At 39.6% G+C, this 21,131-nt stretch overlaps 1 protein-coding gene across 3 annotated transcripts in view; it reads left to right on the top strand.

Annotated features, from left to right (window-relative positions):
* LOC125457094 (solute carrier family 22 member 15-like) overlaps positions 1 to 19,551 on the top strand; it is a 72,444-nt gene extending 52,893 nt beyond the window's left edge. For all 3 annotated transcript variants that reach the window (XM_048540811.2, XM_048540813.2, XM_048540810.2), the window contains 2 exons: positions 9,509 to 9,697; positions 16,181 to 19,551. In XM_048540811.2, the coding sequence (XP_048396768.1) occupies positions 9,509 to 9,697; positions 16,181 to 16,267 (276 nt within the window). In that variant the 3' untranslated portion in view covers positions 16,268 to 19,551. The remainder of the gene's footprint in view (positions 1 to 9,508; positions 9,698 to 16,180) is intronic.
* The last annotated feature ends 1,580 nt before the right edge of the window (positions 19,552 to 21,131 follow it).

Raw genomic sequence — 21,131 nt, 5'->3', positions numbered from 1 at the left:
AACAAATTTTCTGACCCTAAAAAGCTGTTTACAAGGGTGGAATTTCATTCTATCAGAGGAATGTTTAAAAATAGCTGTTTTGGTGTTTTTAATTTTGTTTTTATGTTAATGTTTAGACATTAACTCCATGTGTATGTCCCAATTTTTCTTTTTCTTTCTGTGCAACAATTCATTTCTTTTACTTTCTACTTTCCTGTTGGTTAGAAATTTCTAATTTCATTCGCTGGTGAATTAATTTGTTATATTTTATAACAATTCCCCTATACGAAACAGCACATTGAAATTAATGTTCGAGAAGAGGAAACCTAGGTTCTCAAGCTCACTAAATCTTTAGTTATTTTAAGGGGTCAGCAGCAAGTGCCATTCCTGTATTGAAAAATCAAGATAATACATTTTACATGGATTAAAAATGCTACAAGTATTTTTGGTATTTTTCAGGTTATTTTCATTTCTCATGGCCCTTAATAAAACCCAAGGGAAATCTTATAAATGAATTTATTTACTTATGTAGCCACGGAAAATTTATGGTACAGGAGGAGGATATGTGGACCATTTGAGTCCTTGCTGACATGTGAATTTTTCTATGCCCTTGTTCAATTTAAGGCACTGTATAAATTTACTAATGGACTGTAATAGACTGGTAAGAAGCCTAAATGAAGCAATAACAGAAAAAAACACCTGTAGCAGAAAATGTTTGTGTTATATTCAGCAAACATTGACTCCAAATTCCCTGACCAATATGAAAGCAGTTTGTTCCTGGACCAACTATTTTAAAATGTCTTACGGGTGTTCTTATAAATCCTAGGAGCAATACCTTAATGTTTGTCTGGTCTCTGAATTTATCGGTGTGAAGATTTCTCTGTATTGGCAACTCTTGGCATATTATTCAGACAATAGATTAGAAATGCCAGTGCAGATTTAAATCAAAATATTTCAAACTGTGACCACCTTTGGTGGCCAATCACATTTGCAGCTAAGTTAATTTGCTATGTGAAAACCAAATATCCACACAGTGATCGACTTAGACTCCCTGCTGTATTCACATGCTTACAAGAATTTTATTCAATTGAGATACAGCAAGGAAAATTCTGACAGGTGATTCTGGCTGTTAATATGCTTGCCTTGAATTAGCAACTGGCAGTAAACCAAAGAAAGCAATCATATGACAGTGATCCTAAACTGAAGTAAAATGTATCACTACTACTCCTGCTTAGCTACCTCAAAAAAGTTAAATCTTAGGAGCCGCATTCCCTGATAAAGCATTAAACAAAAGCATAAGTTTAGGACAAGTGTGGAGGCTTTGTTCTTGTCATTGTTACGATTTGAGCACCATACTGTATTTAGGAAAAGTGTCAAACACTTGAATGAGAGGCTGAATTTTTGTATTCATGTAGGTGTAGACTGGGAATATTTAGTACTCGTGCTTAATTTAAAATTTGAAACTGTGTGGGATCATTTAAGTTTAAAATTTTGATTTATCCAAATGTTAAATTATTTCCACAGAACGTTTATTGATTTGATTTGTTTCTCCTAAATCCTTTAATTATTAGTCTTTTAGTTATAACCACATGGTGATAATTGAATGATAACTGAATAGTAGAAATGGTCACCAAGACATTTAATAATTAGTGCCTTCAAAACTAGTGTTGGAATATAAGAAAATATATGTTCCATTGTGTCCCTTGCTACTGTAACGTGGGTTAATTTGTGAATTTTAATAGACAAGAAAATATAGAGGAATTTTGGAATCAAGCAATAGTAATCATAAAAAAAATTCATTTTAATACTACTTCTGCGCACCTTTTAATCAATATTTCCTTAAATTTCAGAATTTTAATTTCCTGTCACAACTGTTCGTCTGTGAAGTCTCTCAAACTCTATCAATAAGTCATGTGGAATCTTCAGCAGACAATTGCATTTGTCAGCTTAGTCTTTGTTGGTGAAATACTTATTGAATCATGTTTACATTTACAGAATGTGCAGCACATTAAGTTTATTCTTTCACCTTATCAAGTTTACACCATTGTCTTTTCTACCAGTTACCTAATCTTATTTATTCAGTTCCAATAGCCTTTTAATTTTGACTTTTTTAAAGCAGCTATCTGAATATTTTTTTAAAATATGACTTACGGCAGAGAATTTCACAATTTAACAAGCCTTTGTATGAAGATAATTTCCTGAACTCCCGTTTAATTCTATTTTTGATTACATTAAAATTCCGCTGCCTTCACCCTGTCATTCTGTATGCATCTATTATTTTATCTTCATTATATTGATATGGCTGTCAGGAACATTTGTAGCTAATGGACCTTGAAGAAAATCATTTAATATTGCCTGTGATAGGTTTAGGATCCATCCTGTTTCAAGTTCAACCAATTAATGTATACCATTTCCAGTGGCTTCTCTGGTTTGATTTTAAATATAGAGAGAACATAAAATAGTAACTAAAGGATGGAAACTCTATGCTTTGATGATATGTACAGCTATATACAAAGTCAAACTGTCTGAGCTACGAAGTTGTTACAGACATAGTAGGAACTGCTGATGCTGGAGAATCTGAGATAATGCGATGTGAAGCTGGATGAACACAGCAGGCCAAGCAGCATCAGAGGAGCAGGAAAGTTTAACGTTTCAGGTCGAGACCCTTCTTCAGAATTGGGGGAAGGGAAGGGGATTCTGAAATAACTAGGGAGACAGGGGAGGCGGATAGAAGATAGATAAAGGAGAAGATTGGGTGAGAGGAGACAGACAAGTCAAAGAGATGGGGTTAGAGCCAGTGAAGGCGAATGTAGGTGGGGAGTTAGGAAGGGGATAGGTCGGCCCAAGGAGGATGGACAGGTCAAGGAGGCAGGATAAGGTTATTGGATAGAAGATGGGGTTGGGCTTGAGGTGGGAGGAATGGTTAGGGAAGCGGGGACTAGCTGGGCTGATTTTGGGATGTGGTCGGGGGAGGGGAGATTTTGAAGCTTTTGAAATCCACATTGATACCCTTGGGCTGCAGGGTTCATATTTCGCTTGGGAACCCTGCAGTCCAAGGGTATCAGTGTGGATTTCACAACCTTCAAAATCCCCCCCCCCCCTCGACCACATCCCAAAACCAGCCCAGCTAGTCCCCGCCTCCCTAACCTGTCCTTCCTCCCACCTATCCACGCCTCCCACCTCAAGCCCCACCCCCATCTCCTGACCACTAGCATCATCCTGCCTCCTTGACCTGCCCATCCTCCCTGACTGAACTATCCCCTCCCTAACTCCCCACCTACATCCACTTTCACTGGCTCTTTGGGCGGCACGGTGGCTCAGTGGTTAGCACTGCAGACTCACAGCGTCAGGGACCCAGGTTCGAACCCAGCCTTGGGCGACTGTCTGTGTGGAGTTTGCACATTCTCCCTGTGTCTGCGTGGGTTTCCTCCGGGTGCTCCGGTTTCCTCCAACAGTCCAAAGATGTGCAGGCCTGGTGGATTGGCCATGCTAAATTGCCCATAGTGTTCAGGGGTGTGTGAATTATAGATGAATGGGTCTGGGTGGGATGCTTCAAGGGGCGGTGTGGACTTGTTGGGCCAAATCACCTGTTTCCACACTGTAGGGAATCTAATCTAACCCTGCCTCTTTGACCTGTCTGTCTCCTCTCACCCTGTCTTCTTCTCCTTTCTCCATCTTCTATCCGCCTCCCACTCTCTCCCTATTTATTTCAGAATCCCCTTCCCCTCCCCCATTTCTGAAAAATGGTCTCAACCCGTAACGCCAAACTTTCCTGTTCCTCTGATGCTGCTTGGCCTGTTATGTTCATCCAGCTTCACACCATGTTATCTGAGCTACTAAGTTAGTTTGTTTCAACAGTCAGTTAAATTCCTATCCTTCTGAGGAAAGTGGGATTTTTATATGAAAGAACAGATTTCATTGCGTCAACAGTAGGATTTTTTGAATAAACCAAATGGTAGGTGATGGCAATCAATTAACATCTGCTTTATGAAAAGCAAAAGTGCTGGAGAAATTCAGTGGGCTTGGCAGTATCCATAAAGGAAAAAACATAAGAAATAACATTTCAAGCCCGGTGAACTCCAGTTCTCAACAAGTGGGAAGAGAAGCTATTGCTAGTGATTTACAGGTCAGAATGGAACCAGATGAAAAACAGCCATGTAGCTGGATGAGCTGAGAAGTGTTAACAGAGAATGATATGGTCAACTATATCAGAGGCTGCAAATGACACAGAATTTTTAATTTGATGTCCTCTTAATGTTTTTGTTGACAGTATATTCCATTAACAGATTGTGTGGCACTACTGCCATGTAAAATGGAAATACACTTAAACAGATCTAACAATTCCAAACTGGGATTCTGTGGGGCACTGTGTCCATCATCAGCAGAAATGTAGACAATCAAAATCTGTATAGGTTTTTAGGTTGGCAGGTAGTCCTGAGCAGTATGTGATAGATGGATCTACGTGATCCCACAGTCAATGGATCATATTCTGCAGTCCTGCAAATGCAGTCATGAATGACACTGCTGCTTGTAGGAGAAGCATTGGTGCTAATTTTCCAAGGTTTGCTAGATTGCGGAAAGATTCCTTAAGGCTGGAAACTAGCAAATATAATGCATTTGTTCTGGAAGGGTAGAACACAGAAAACAGGTCGCTGTAGACAGTTAACTTGATGTCTGTCATGAGGGAGGTGTTAAAAATGATCATTAAGGAGCTTATAGCTGGGCACTTGGAAAATCCAAGGTAAACTGTAAGAATCAGCATTGTTTTGTGAAAAGTAAATCATGTTTAACCAATTTATTGGAGCTCTTTGAAAGAGTAACAAGCTGTTTGGAAAAAGGGGACCCTGTAGATGTAGTGTGCTTGGATTTCCAGGAAGCATTTCACAAGATGCCACGTAAAAGTGGAAGCACGTTGTAAGGGAAACAAAATAACATGGATAAAAAATTATCTGTCACTAAACAGCATGATAAAAATAGGTCTTTGTATGATTAGCTGGTTGCATTGAAGGGTCTGTTTCCATGCTGTATGACTGTGTGACAGGTTGTGACAAGTGGAATCTCACAGGGGTCCGTGATGGAGCCTCAACTTCATACAATTTATATCAATGATTTAGAAAGAAGCAAAGGAATAATAATGGATATATTTGTAGATAACACAAAGATTGGAAGGAAAGTATGTAATACAAAGAATGTAAGGATACAGACTGATATACAGACAGATTCTCCAGCATTGGCAGTTCCTACTACCTCTCTATAGACAGATATAGATAGGTTGAGTGAGTCGGCAAAGACTGACAGAAGCAGTGGAATGTGGGAAGAAGTGAAGTTGTTCACTTTGAATGAAATAGAATATCCTTTATTGTCACGTGCACTCCATTGTGAAAGTATGGTGAAAATCTTTTAAATTCTCTGCCCCTTATGGTGCCTTCTTCGAAAAGAGGAATAGAAACTTTACCGATTTTAAAAAAAGAACAGGTTAGAAATAAAACTTTGTTAAACGATTGACATTACAGCAAGGTAAAAAACTTCAAATACACATGACATTGCAGTAGCTTAGTGCAGAGCCTCCGCATTTGGCCTGACTGCCTGTGCTAAATCTCAGTCTAACAGCTGTCCCCACTCCACTCGAAGCCTGCAGGCCACTCCATACTGGCACTCAGCTGCTCCGGGGTAAGTTGCAGGACTGCTTCTCACGCGCTGGTCTCTGCCCGAGTCTCACTGGTGGCACACTGCTCTGGGACTCGCTGCCTGTGACTGCCACTGTTCTTGGATGTACCCGCTAAAGCTAACGGGAGAAAAAAAGAGTGAGATAAAAAGTAAGGAACAGAACAGATGGAGCAGAGGAGCTCCAACAGGAGCCTCGTACTTTGCTGGAATTTTGGTGGGAAGAATGTAAAAGCAGAGCATAATTTAAAAGAATGACTATGTGTTCTATTGCATTAGTTACGAGAAATTAGTATGTAGATTGAGGAATTAATTAAGACAACAAGTGGAATGCTGTCCTTTATTACAAGAGGAATTGATTGTCAGAATTTATGGATGTTGTATTTTATTTATTCAGCGCCTTGATGAAACCACACCTCAAATTGTGTGCAGTTTTGGAATACCTATTTAGAAATGATGCAAATGCACTGGAGGCAGCTCAGTGGAGGTTTACTAGACTGATACTTGGAATAAACATCTTGTCTTATGAGGAAGAATTGAAATGAATTAGATCATTTCAGGACTTTAGAAGGAGAGGGAGACTTCAATTAAGCAGTATATCAGATCTGAGAAAATTCTGACAAGGTGGACGTGTAAAGAATGTTTCCTCCTGTGGGTCAGTCCAGAACTGGGGAGTCTGCTTTAAAATTAGGTGTCATTCTTTAAAGATAGAAATGACAACCTTTTTTTCTCTCCAGACAGTTGTGCAACTTTGGAATTCTTCCTCAGAAAAAGCAGGAATAATTGAATATTAAAGCGCAGGTAGTTAGATTTTTGTCAGCTAAAGAAATCAAAGGTTATAGGTTGATGGATATGTGAAATTCAAAACTCAGACAGCTTAGCCAGGATTTTATTGAATGCCAGACGAGGCTTGAGCAGAACAATGGCCTACTTCTGTTTCTGATATGTATGTTTCTATGTAAGCAAATAATTGGAGGTGGAAGCTCATAAAATACCCAATTTATAGTGATGAGGGAGCTCAGGATAAAAGTCTAAACTAGAATACTGAGGTATTTTCAATCATTTTCAGCCAGAGGTGCCATGTGGATGACCCTTCTCTGTGTCCACTTGTTGTCCCCAGCATCAGAGATCCCAGTCTTCAACCAATTCACTTTACGAAGACACTGGATACTACAAAGGCTATGGGCCTTGACAACATTATAACAATAGTACTGACGACTTACATTCCTGAATTCATCACATCCTTAGCCAAGCTGCTTTAGTACAGCTATGATTCTTGCATCTTCCCAGCAATGTGGAAAATCTCGGTATAATTCCATCCACAAATACAGGACCAGTTCAGTTCAGCCAATTACATCTGACCAGTTTGCTCTTGATCATCAGCAGAGTGATGAAAGGTCTCTGACAGATGTGTCAAGCAGTATTTGCTCAGCAATGACGTGCTCACTGGTGTCCAGTTTGTGATCTGCCAGACTACTCTGTTCCTGACCTCATTAGTCTTAGTCAAAATATTGATGAAAGGGCTGACCTCCAGAGGTGTGAGAGTAGTTGCCCTTGACATAAAGACTATGTTTGAGTGTGACACAAGGAGCCCTGGCAAAGCTGGACTCAATGGGAATCAAGGTAAACTGGTTGAGATCGCTCCAAGCATAAAGGGATCTGGTTGTTGGAAGCCAATCATCTCAGCCCTGGGATTTTGCTCTAAGATTTTAAGAGTGGTGTCCCAGACTCAACCTTCTTTGGCTGCTTCATCAATGACCTTCCCTCCATCAAAAGGTTAGAAGTGAGGATGTTTGTAAGTGATTGTACATGGGTGTTCAACACCATTTCTCACTCCATCAAGATGGGAGGTGTCCATATATATATGCAGCAAGTCCAGACAACATCCAGGCTTGGTCTGGCATGTAACAAGCAACATTCATGCCACATACCTCCCAAGCAATTACACTCACCATTAAGAGAGAATGGAGCCAGCTCTTCTTGTCATTAAATGACATTTCCGTTGTTGAATCTGCCACAATCAACATCCTGAGAGATGGTAAGAACTGCCGATGCTGGAGCCAGAGCTAACACCGTGTGAAGTTGGAGGAACACAGCAGGCCAGGCAGCATCAGAGGAGCAGAAAAGCTGACCTTTCGGGTCGGGACCCTTCTTCAGAAACCTTACGATCAGACCCTTACTATCAACATCCTCTGGTTACCATTGAGCAGAAACTGAACTTGGCAGCCACCTAAACAGACTGGCTACAAAAGCAGGTCAGAGGTTTGGAGGTTTGCTGTAAGTAATTAATGTACTGAGTCCCCAGACTGCCCACCTTCTACAAGGCACAAATCAGGAGTGTGATGAAACACTTCGCATTTGACTATAAGTGTGCAGTTCTAACTACACTTGAGAAGCTCAGTATCATCCAGGACAGAGCAACCAGCCTGTCTGGCACCACATAAACCACCTTTGACATTCACTGTCTCCGTCACTGTTGCTCAGTGACTGTAGTGCATTCCATATACAAAAGAAGAGAGATTTGAAAAAGACATGAGGAGCAATTTTTTTTTTACACACAAGGTGGTTTGCAAGTGGAATAAACTTTCTGAGGAAGTGGTGGATGTGGGTACAATTACAATGTTTAAAAGACATTTGGATAAGTACATGGATGGGAAAATTATAGGCCCGGAACAGGCAGATGGGACTAGTTTAGTTTGGGATTATATTCGGTATGGACTGGTTGGACTGAAAGATCTGGTTCTATGCTGTATGACTTTGTGACTAAGTGGGCGTGTTGGCTCATCTAGCTCACACTAGTGTTCATGTTCCGTGAACCTCATTCTGTCCTATTGTCATATCCTAGAATATTTATTATCCATTCCTTTCTCTCACATGAATTTATCTAGCTTGCCTTTGAATGCATCTTTTTCCATTTTTCTATTAATTACAGTGCATTCCACTTGCTTATCACTGTGAATATAAGGAAATTATCGAATAAAATTGTCTTTTTTTTAACAATGTGAGTAATTTAGCCTAGGTTGTACAGTTGTGTGTGTGTTTTTTTTAATTCACTGCTTTAAAGAGCCCATAAATACTTATATAACAGGATGCCATCATATAATGAACAAGTAAACTTTGTGGAGCCCATTTAATCTCTGAACTGCCACTAAATTCTCATGGGTTCAAGTAATTGTTATCAAATGACTTACTAATTGAACTAATTGACCTCCTTCCACAAGCAGATAAATTGCATGCATCAGCTCCTTCAACTTAATTGTAGGCGGTTGTTCCTGCCACTGGCTGTTTTACACGTGGCCTTTTCTGCAATTTAGTGAGCCTTGCCGCATTTCCCGCAGCGATGGGCTGACTTAAATTCCAACCATAGTCTGGAATTAGAAATGAGCAATAGTAATTGGACAAGATAACACGGAGCTCCTGATATCCATGGAACTAGATAAATAGGAGATAGACATTCAAATGCAATCGACATTGATCAATTTCTAGCCATGTAAGTTGTGTTATGTAATATCTTGCAGACAGGTGAGCAGAGGAAAATTAAAATTAAGCACTATGAATACATTTAGAATCATAAAATTCCAACAGTGTGGAAGAAAACCATTTGGTCAATTGAGTCCATACCGACCCTTCGAAGTGCATCCCATCCAAACCCACTCCCTGCTCTATCCCTGTAACCCCGTATTTCCTGTGACTAATCCACCTAGCCTGCATATCCCTGGATACTATGGACAAATCAGCATTTAGTTTCTGAGTTTTATGTAGTCATTATGTTTAGTGTATATAAAGTATATGTGTCACATATCTTCTTAGTGCAGTGCCATTCTTGTATCATTGGTTAACTAATTTTATTTCACGTCCTTGACAGAAATCTATTCAAGCATCATTGCATTTTGTTGTGTTTGGAGCTGCTGGACTGCTAGCGGGAATCCTTAGTTTGGTGCTGCCTGAAACATTGGACAAATCTCTTCCCGACAAGATCTCTGACCTGCACATTGTCACACAGCGCCGACTTGGAGAAGAAGTCGTCCCACTGCAGTCACAGGAAAATAAAACAGTATGTACATAATATATTAATCTATGTGAAGAAACATGCAGCGTTTTGTTAATTGTTACTTGTTTCAATTCATGCTGAGCTAAATCAGAAAGAAACTCCAGTTTTGAACAAATCTGCAGTTTATGTATCACGTTATATAAACTTGATATTGAGTCACTTTGCTGCTGCTAAAGTGATCATTTATGTATGAAAAGAGGAAGGAAATCTACAGCAATATTTTCTGCTTGATTTATTTACCTCCAGATATTTTTAAGTATAATCCCTTAAGCAAGACTTCTTTTTCTGTTGTCTTCTGATGATCCTCTTCTTTTTTTAACTGATTCTAGCATGGTACCATTAGACTTGGAGAGGGCTGCCTGACCCTAACATGCTTCTGTTCATTTCAATAGAGATCAGCATTTTGAACCAGCCTGAAAAAATAGTGTGTTTTGGAATGACCTACGCTAGAAACTCTTTGCAAACACATATTGCCTCAGTAGATGGATTATTAATACTTAAGAATGGTAGATCATGAAAAGATGATTAATACGTTTTTAAAAATTTGCGTGGACAGAGAGAAAGTTCCAAGTAGTCTGGCTGGCCTAAGGGTAGGCAAGTATAAAGGGCCAGATGAAGCGTATCCTGTGCTGTTGCATGAGGCAAGGGAGGAAATGGCAGGGGAGCTGACAATAATTTTCAATTCTTTTCTGGCTACAGGAGACGTGTTAGAGGACTGGATGATCGCTTATGTAGTTTCATAATGCAAGAAAGGAGCAAGGGATAAATCAAGAAATTCAGGCCAGTCAATTTAACATCAGTGAAGGGGAACTAATTGAAGCACTTCTGAGGGTCAGAAGTAATCTGCATTTGTAGAGGCAGGGGTTATTCAAGAATAGTCAGCATAGTTGAATATTTTGAAGAAGTGACCAGTTATGTAAATGAGGGCCGAAAGCACTGCGGATGCTGTAAATCAGGGACAAAAACAAAGTTGCTGGAAAAGCTCAGCAAGTCTGGCAGCATCTGTGAAGGAAAAGACAGCGTTTCATAGAACATAGAAAAGTACAGGCCCTTCGGCCCATGATGTTGTGCTGTGGAATAATCCTAATCCAAAAACAAAATAACCTAACCTACATTCCCCTCAATTCACTGCTGTCCATGTGCATGTCCAGTAGTCGCTTAAATGTCACTAATGACTCCGCTTCCACGACTACCACTGGTAAACTATTCCATGTGCTCACAACTCTCTGGGTGAAGAACCTCCCTCTGACATCTCCTCTGTACCTTGCTCCTAACACCTTAAAACTATGACCCCTCATGGCAGTCAGTCCTGCCCTGGGGAAAAGTCTCTGGCTATCGACTCTATCCATGCCTCTCATTCCTCCTTCTCTCCAGAGAGAAAAGTCTGAGCACAGTCAACCTCTCCTCATAAGACAAGCCCTCCAGTCCAGGCAGCATCCTGGTAAACTTCCTTTGCACCCTTTCCAAAGCCTCCACATATTTCCTATAATAGGGCGACCAGAACTGGACACAATATTCCAAGTGTAGTCTCACCCAGGGTTTTGCAGGGTTTCAGGTGCAGTGACTACATGGATCTGAGGAAGGGTCACTTGACCCAAAACATTAACTCTGTTTTTTCCTTTAAAATGCCACCAGACCTGCTGAGCTTTTCCAACAGCTTTATTTTTGTTCCATGTGAATGAGGGCAATGCATTTTATGGAGTCCTCTTGGATTCAGCAAGGCTTTTGACAAGATCTTGCAAAGAAAATTGGCTAATGGGTAGAAAGCCGAGGGTGATAATCGAGGGTGTTTTAGAATGTAGAACATAGAACATTACAGCGCAGTTCAGAGCCTTTGGCCCTTGATTTTGCGCCGACCTGTGAAACCAATCTGAAGTCCATCTAACCTATGCTATTCCATTGTTATCCATATGTTTATCCCACGACCTTTTAAATGCCCTTAAAGTTGGCGAGTCTACTACTGTTGCAGGCAGGGCATTCCTCCCCCTTACTACTCTCTGAGTAAAGAACCTACCTCTGACATCTGTCCTATATCTATCACCCCCTCAACTTAAAGCTATGTTTCTCGTGCCAGCCATCAGCATCTGAGGAAAAAGGCTCTCACTGCCTACCCTATCTAATCCTCTGATCATCTTGTATGTCTCTATTAAGTCGCCTCTTAACCTTCTTCTCTCTCTAATGAAAACAGCCTCAAGTCCCTCAGCCTTTCCTCATAAGACCTTCCCTCCATACCAGGCAACATCCTGGTAAATCTCCTCGGCACCCTTTCCAAAGCTTCCACATCCTTCCTGTAATGTGGCGACCAGAACTGTACGCAATACTCCAAGTGCGGCCACACCAGAGTTTTGTACAGCTGCAACGTGTCCTCATGGCTCTGAAACTCAATCCCTCTACCAATAAAACTTAACACCCCATACTCCTTCCTAACAATCCTATCAACCTGGGTGGCACCTTTCAGGGATCTATGCACATGGACACTGAGATCTCTCTGCTCATCCACACTACCAAGAATCTTACCATTAGCCCAGTACTCTGTATTTCTGTTACTCCTTCCAAAGTGAATCACCTCACACTTTACTGCATTAAACTTCATTTGCCACCCCTCAGCCCAGCTCTGCAGCTTACCTATGTCCTTCTGTAACCTGCAACATCCTTCCACAGTATCCACAACTCCACTGACTTTAGTGTCATCCGCAAATTTACTAACCCATCCTCTACGCCCTCATCCAAGTCATTTATAACAATGACAAACAGCAGTGGCCCCAAAACAGATCCTTGCGGAACACCACTCGTAACTGAACTCCAGGATAAACATTTCCGATCAACCACCACCCTCTGTCTTCTTACAGCTAGCCAATTTCTGATCCAAACCGCTAAATCACCCTCGATCCCATGCCTCTGTATTTTCTGCAATAGCCTACCGTGGGGAACTTTATCAAACGCTTTACTGAAATCCATATTCACCACATCAACCCCTGTTACCCTCATCCCCCTGTTTGATCACCTTCTCAAAGAACTCAATAAGATTTGTGAGGCACGACCTACCCTTCACAAAACCGTGTTGACTATCCCTAATCAAATTATTCCTTTCTAGATGATTATAAATCCCATCTCTGATAATCCTTTCCAACACTTGACCCACAACCAAAGTAAGGCTCATTGGTCTATAATTACCAGGCTTGCCTCTACTCCCCTTCTTGAACAAGGGGACAACATTTGCTATCTTCCAGTCTTCTGGCACTATTCCTGTAAACAATGATGACATAAAGATCAAAGCCAAAGGCTCTGCACTCTCCTCCCTAGCTTCCCAGAGAATCCTAGGATAAATCCCATCCAGCCCAGGGGACTTACTATTCTCACCCTTTCCAGAATTGCTAACACCTCCTCCTTATGAACCTCAATCCAGTCTAGTCTAATAGCCTGTATCTCAGTATTCTCCTCGACAACATTGTCTTTTTCATGTGTGAAAATATTAATTTAGCGCCTCTCCTATGTCTTTGGACTCCCCGTACAACTTCCCACTACTGTCCTTGACTGGCCCTAATCTTACTCTAGTCATTCTTTTATTCCTGACATATCTGTAGAAAGCTTTAGGGTTTTCCTTGATCCTACCTGCCAAAGACTTCTCATGATCCCTCCTAGTTTTTCTTAGCTCTCTCTTTAATTCCTTCCTGGCTAACTTGTAACTCTCAAGTGCCCTAACTGAGCCTTCACGCCTCATCTTTACATAAACCTCCTTTTTCCCCTTGACAAGAGATTCAACTTCTTTAGTAAACCATGGTTCCCCAGTGACGGGAAGCCTGTATCCAATGATGTTTCACAGGCATCAGTGTTGGGACCCTTGCTGTTTGTCGTGTATACAAATTATTCAGACTTGAATGTAAGAGAGTTGATCAGTAAGTTCATGGTTGATGCGGGTAAGTTCATGGTTGATGCGAAATTGGTTGGTGGTAAACAATGAGTAGAATCGCCTTAGATTACAAGAGAATGTAGATGAGCTAGGGAATACATGATGAGCGGGAGGACCTGGGAAGCACTGAGGAACAGAGGGACCTTTGTGTGCATGCCCACTGGTCCCTTAAAGTCAGGTCACGTAGATAAGGTGGTTAAAAAGGCATGCAAGATACTCACTTTTATTAACCAAAGCAAGTTTAAGACCAGGAAGGTTATACTGGAACTGTATAAAACCTTGGTTAGGCCATAGCTACTATCTTGTGTGCAGTTCTGGAATCCACATTGCAGAAAGGATATTATTGTGCTGGAGATGGTGCAGAGGAGATTTACCAGGATGTTGCCTGGGCTCGATAATCTGGTTATGATAAGGAGCAGGAAGGTTAGAGAGGATATGAGGAAACATTTATTTTCATTCAGATCGTGGTGGGAATTTGGAACTCACTACCTTTAAAAGTGGTAGAAGCAGAAACCCTAATAGGACTTAAGAGGTATTCGAATATGCACTTGCAGTACCAAAGCATACAGGCCTATGGGCCAAGTGCTGGAAAATGGGATTAGAATAGTTAGCTCGTTGTTTTTGACCACACAGACTCGATGGGCTGAAGGACCTTTTTCTGTGCCACAGACCTCTATGACTATAAGTTGATGTATAATTTGTCAGGACCCTATTCAGGTAAAGAGTTCATAAATGAAAGACTCCTCATACTGTAAATGGAGATGTTCTGTTCTTTGTATATATGGTTTTCCCGATTTGACAAACATCCAACTTGCAAATGCTCGTACTAATGAATGGATAATTTTAAAGACCCAACAGATGCACATTTCCTGTCCTTATGAACAGCTCTTTGTGTTCCAACATGTATACAAATCGACTTGCGAATGGACTCCAGAACAGAATCTGTTCACAACCAGGAGCAGAAAAGTCAACATTTCAGCCGAAACCCTTTGTCAGGACTGGGCTTGGGTATCGGCCCAAAACATTGACTTTCCTGCTCCTCTGCTGTCTGACCCACTGTGCTTTTCCAGTTTCACATGAATAGACCCTGGCTTCCAGTATCTGCAGTCCTTGTTGTCTGCAAGTCTCTTCACGACCAGGGGTTTCCTGTATTTACACACTTTACTGGTAATGTGAACACTGATGCCAGATTCATGGTCATCATTAGGATCTTAATATGAGATTTTCATTGAATTCAAATTTCACCACCTGCCATAGTGGGATTTGAGCTCGGCTCCCCAGAACATTACCTGGGTTGCTGTATTAGCAGCCCGGTGATAATATTATGTCATTGCCGCCTCACATCTAATGGGATATACTGACATTCTTTTAACATTGTGTATTTCTGGTAAATTTTGTTATGCAGATAGATAACTGAAGACATAGAAATGTTCAAAATTTGAAACCTCAACATGTTTTTTACACACCTTATGAAACATTGAATTTCAATTTATGTTAAATGATGTTGCCCAGTTTTTAACTTTAGACGATTACAATATAACTCAGTAATCTACATTAGTACAATTACTAATTAGATTCTTCTGGGATAAATACCTTAAATTCCCCGAAGTTCATCTTGATTTTAAAAAAAATACACTTTGGATCACTCAATCAAACATTACTTGCACAGACCTAATTGAACCTAGCAGTCTAGCACATACATTTTTGATTTAAGCATAATTGAAACTTCTTGTTCATGCTGTGATTTCTGTTATTGGGAAATAATAACTGATTTAGAAGACTAAAATTTAGGAGGAAGATGGAAGATCTATAAGCAAATAAGCAGCAAAAAGGAAAGACAAGCAAAATGATATGGTTGCTGGAAATCTAAGATTAAAGAAAAACATAAAATATTGGAAATACCCAGCAAATGAAACAATATTTGTGGACAGAGTTAACATTTCAAGTAAAGGTGGCAAGAGAGGAAAAAGAACACCTCAGAATTTGGACAAACGGATGGATAAGGAGTGCTGATAATGTTGCAACCTTGTGGAAATAAATTATGTATAAAACATTTAAAGGCCATCTTTATTATCTGGAAAAGTAGATTATAGAGTTGTTATATGTGGCTGCATAAGCATTTCATGGTGGATTACATGCTGTCTCCAGATTGAAGCGCACCTCTATTTTGTCCTCTGGTTATCCTGAATAAGAATACTTTAGACTTAGAAAGATTAGAAGACTGTGTTTAATATAGTTTACCACGCTGCCTAGTAAGAATAATGCATCAGGCCAATGGTCATGCATAAAGTGTTTCATGTGATTTGAATGTGGCCCTGTTGAACATTTGTGCATAGCAACTATTTCCAGGCAAATTAGTTCCTATCTGTATGAAAGCAGTATTAAACACTAAGTGCAACACATGCTCCCTTACATAATCTGCTGTCCTGTGTGTAGTAACCAGATGTGGTGGCTGGTGACCCCACTACTACTTAATACAAAGCCTGGAAAATTGGCATCTTGGTTTTGATGAAAGCTAGAACAGTGAAAGTCACCTTTCCGTCATGAGTGCAACTTATCTTTTTATTCATTTACAGCCAACTGATGGGAATCGTGCAGAAGATCATAATAGTGAGAATGAAGAGGATGGTGATGCTCATGAACAGACCACGTTGATCAAATAATATTCAAAAATTACTTCAGAAATCAAATTGCAATTCATTGATAATGCAAAATCAGCACTTTATGTACATGTTTTTCAATTTATCGAGTCATCTATGCATAGCTTAATTCTTGCAATGTGCAGCAGTAACTGAGACTTTACAGGCACTGTCACATACAAGTTTTTACAAATTGTGACCTGTCAATGATACAAATGTTTCTGATGGTGCAATATTTTGAGGTATTCTATTATCTAATTTAACAAGTGAATTTAATAGAAGGTTTGTTTTGATGATGTTAGTGGTACTTGATTATTCTCAACCTTGTATTATTAGATTTTTTCAGTATATCAATACATCTGTTGATATCCAGTCTTTTTCCTCGGCATATTAAGCTTGGTCTGATTAGCAGCATTCATTTTCTGACTTGGCCTGTTGGTTCCGGCCTGACTTTGGGACTTGAATGCAAAATCGATACTTCCACCAGACTGCGATGCCGTTGTTTGGCAGAATCACTAAAAATAAGGTCCATGGTTTTTAGGTTACAGCCAAATGTTAAAGTCACAATGGCACAGAGGAAGACAAGAAAAAGAAGTTCTTCCCATATCCTGGTCAAAACTTGTTTTTTTTTCTCAATTGACACTCCTAAGAAACTATTAACTGATCATTCATCAAATTAGTGAGATCTTGCTCAATACAGAAGAGCTGTTGTATTTCGCTCCGGTACAGCAGTCACTTACTATTAAACAACATGTGTAAAATGCTTTGAGATGCCTCTAAAACGCATTCTGCTATATAGTTTTGTCAAGTTTTTTTCATGCCTCTCAAATTCTTTAAGGTCTAATGTGACTGCTGGACAAACATCTACCTAATTTTCATTGGGGGCTGTGTGGGTATGGAGGGTTTTATATTTGTTATGGCAATCTGTAAAGCTGGCATTTATTGTCCATCCATATTCCTTTGAGAAAATGGTATTGAATCTTCTCTTAATGAAAAGATGTTGATTAGGTGTATACACTGTTCTCCAAAATCAGCTTCAAATGCTCAAATTAGATAGACCATGTCTAATATCCAATAAAAGTATTTCTGCTGTGCCCAATCTGAGAAAAAGCATTTTCAGAAGTAAGTTAGGCACAGGAGGAGGCCACCCTGCCCAGCAGGTCTGTACTGGTACTCTGAGCTTTTTAACTTGGTGCCAATCTTCTGATTTTTCCTTGTAACCATGTACATGGTCTCTATTTAGGTAATCATTCAATACCCTCATGCAATCCTTAATTTTACCTACTTCCACTATAACATAACAAAATCCTCATCACTGAGTAGCAAGAGTTTACGTAGTTGTCAAACTATGTTGCATTCAGTCACATCAATGAAATGTTAACTTCTATGAACCAAAATAAAAACAAAGAACTGCAGATGAGTGGAAATCTGAAACAAAAACAGTATGTATTGAAGAAACTCAACAGGTCTGGCAGCATCTGTAAAGCAATAAGCAGAGTTAACATTTGAAGTCCTGTGACCATTCCTCAGAACAGGTGAAGAAGGATCGCAAGACTAAAACAAACTCTGTTTTTCTGTCTGCCAGACCTGCAGCATTCTGTTTACACTTCTGTGCACTATTTTGCCTGTCTAAGCATTTTTGCTTTTAACAACCTTGAGGACAGATTGCAGAATTTTGATGTAAGAATGAAGAACTTAAACAGCATTATTCACAGCTAAAACTGCTTTGGAGGCATGGTTTTAAATTTATCAATTAAAACAGGGTCATCAGAAACATTGGTCCAGATTTTCCAATTTCCAGCTTGAGACCAGATGTCTCTCTAAAATACTTGTCGAATCCCTTGGAACAACACGATGTGTTGACTCCATGGAAATTGCCTGGGAGGTACAAACATCCAATAGGCAATTCTCCAGTGCCCAGGATCCTGCATGAATGTAATGAATTGGATTTGGACACTTGGGTGAGACTTGCTGACCTGGATAGGGACCCAGGAAATGAAAGAGATAAGAAAAATCAAAATCCTTGATAACTATACAACTGACTACTCTCCAAACCCTCATCTGCACCAGCAATACCCCACCACTGACTTGAGCAGACCAGACTCTACTCACCACTCTGCTCTCCTTCACTTTCTCCACAACTCAATCACCCTACCTCATTTCCAACTTACTTCACCCAACCCACCACCCCAACCCTTTTACACACATACATATTTAATCATACATTCTCATGATCACTCTAACATACAAAGATTTCAGAGAATTTGAATTTGCTAGAATGTAGCAGCTAATGCAGTAACAACAGTGTGTGACCCCTGCTCCCTCTGAGGCTTCCTGTAGTGAGTTTTGAAGAATCATTCGTCTGAAGATTGGCCAGAAGAATCAAGTGTATGGGAAATAGGTAAACTTCTGCCTGCGCAATGTTAGAAAAATGGGGTCTGACTCTGACCAGAACATTTGGGCCAGTGTTTGAATTCTCTTTTAGATTTGTTGTAAGCTTTGCTACAGAGTCCTCTGAATTCAAATTTTGAATTGAAGTGAAATCCTAATTCTCTCCTGTACACACATTTACTGAATTTGGTGCAAAGGCTAACCAAAATGCACCAGAATTACTTTTTTAAGCATTAGGACAATCAGATGTTATATATTAAAAACTAATGACAGCCATAGTAACATGGTTTTGCAGCACATAATTACATTATAACAGATTCACCAATAAAGTTCTAATCTTGTACTCTTTTGTGTATTGTGCAAGTGTTCTCATTCTTGAAGAGACAGGTTAACTTCACTGAGCTTGCCAAAAAGATTGACAAAAAGCCTATTAAAAAGGCAGCTGAGGAGATTTAGAATTGCTCAAAGACATGTGATGCTTCTTGCTGTCTTTTCAGATTCTTCAGTTGTGCACGCACCTGAACTGCAGTATACCCTCCCTGTATATCCAAAGTGTTTTATTCCTGCAATTGTGAATAGGGCCTGGACCTCCTCACTTGCATGAACTTTGCTTTGGCTCTTTGTCAGGCTTCTGTCATTGGAAAGACAGAGTAATTTTTTTTTTGTTTTGTTTTCATTTTACAGTGGAATAGAACAGCTAGATATGAATGAGTCCAGGAAGTACTTCTAGAATGTTTGTGGAGCTAACTCATAGCAAGTACAGAGCAAATTCTCAATAAGAGTACCAAAGTGTCCACCCGATTAACTTTTTTATTATCTGTATTATGTGTAACAATTTTAATCAGATGCAAAGTTTCTGCAGGCTTCTGTAAATTTCAAAATTGGAACTAGTTACTGAGATTTTCTAGCATTTTATACAATTTATGTGTATCTCAAGTCACTAATCCAGAACATATTGGAAGTAAATAAAAATTCTACATAATTCTTAAAATATTTTTAGTTTGCCTTGCTTATTGCGAGTATTTATTTCATTAAAATTTGTGGAATGAATCAGCTGAAAAATGTCGTATGTAAAGATATGCTTAAATTCATTCTATATTATCTAGAACAGTATAGTTAATTCAGACCACTGACTCTGTGTATACCGGAGATAGTGATTATGAAATGTATTAAATTTATTTAGTGATGGTTATGTTAAATTTTAGTGATACAGTGTAGCCAAGAACAATGTTGTCTGCTTTTGGTAGAGGTTTCCTGTAAAATTATGCGCTCAGCATAGATTATGACAATTCTGTTGAGTCTTGCACGGGTTATCATTCATTATTTCAAGTGTAGTCAACCAGACTTGCAGCTGCCTTTACAATTCTTTCTGGATGCCAGTGATCCACAATTATCAGGTTCCATCTGTCAAAATCTCTAGAGTTGGCCAAATGTTTGGCACCAGGGCTACAAAAAAATCAGCAAACAAAGTTCCCTTGAGGCTTAGCAGTTTATGTTCTTTGCAGCTCTGGTTCAATCTGTATGGTTATCTATGTACAGATTATTTGTGTATTTTGAGACATTGGCTTATCTTCAGTCTGATTAATGAATAAAATAACATTCATACAGTAGGGCTGCAAGTGCGCACACTACCAGTCTTCGCAGTTATACCAGAATTAGAATTATGTGGGTCAAATCAATTTAAATATTCCTGACTGGTTCATTTTGGGCATCTGCCTGGCACAGCAATCTGCAAAATGGGACAATGATGGTCAGGCTGTAGAGAATACGTGAGTGCCTCCCCATACGTGCTGAGAGGTCTATTATTTTCTAATAATTTTGGAATTCTTTAATTTTGTGAGCTCATATCACAAGTCAAACCTGCCCCTCAGCTGTCCCTCCTTGGTCTGGATGTGCTAGTTTTAATCCCTTCCCCTTTCCACCTCAAAAATAAGACAAACAGGCAAACTTCAAACCTAGACCTTCCCACATTTACAGGTCTCCTATTGCTCCACTGCTGAAGTTACAGCGTGAGTATGCTGGTGAGATTTGAGCTTCTGCAAAAGGCCTGAAAGTTATGATCTTTTAGAGAAAGCCTGACTTTACATTAACTCGCAATGTAAGACAAATGATGGTGGGGATGGGAATGAAGAAGGTGGGTGGAGATGTTGGGAGAGTTGAAGGAAGTGGGATATTAGTGGAAGAGGTTACAAATTGGGCATACATGCTTAATGTTTGTACATCCAAATTTTCACCCAGGGCAGACATGCTCTAAATCAACAAACAAAGTTTGGGGTGCAATTTAATTTGAATTGTAAGTTAATTACAATTATAGATTGAATTTTGGAAGAGTCAATTTAAAATTTAGAAGCCTTGATTAGTTTTAGTAACCATTTCAATTCCAAATGTGTTTTTTAAGTTTTTCAGAATTTATTAATTTTGTCATATGACGTGCACAAGAAATGATGCATACTAAAAGCAGTGTTTGTAACAGTTTGCAGCACTGTTTTGATGAGGA

The sequence above is a fragment of the Stegostoma tigrinum genome, chromosome 12 (genome assembly GCF_030684315.1).
Source record: "Stegostoma tigrinum isolate sSteTig4 chromosome 12, sSteTig4.hap1, whole genome shotgun sequence".
NCBI lineage: Eukaryota > Metazoa > Chordata > Chondrichthyes > Orectolobiformes > Stegostomatidae > Stegostoma > Stegostoma tigrinum.
The sequence above is the reverse complement of the archived record's forward strand: the minus strand, read 5'-3'. Positions and strand labels throughout refer to the sequence as shown.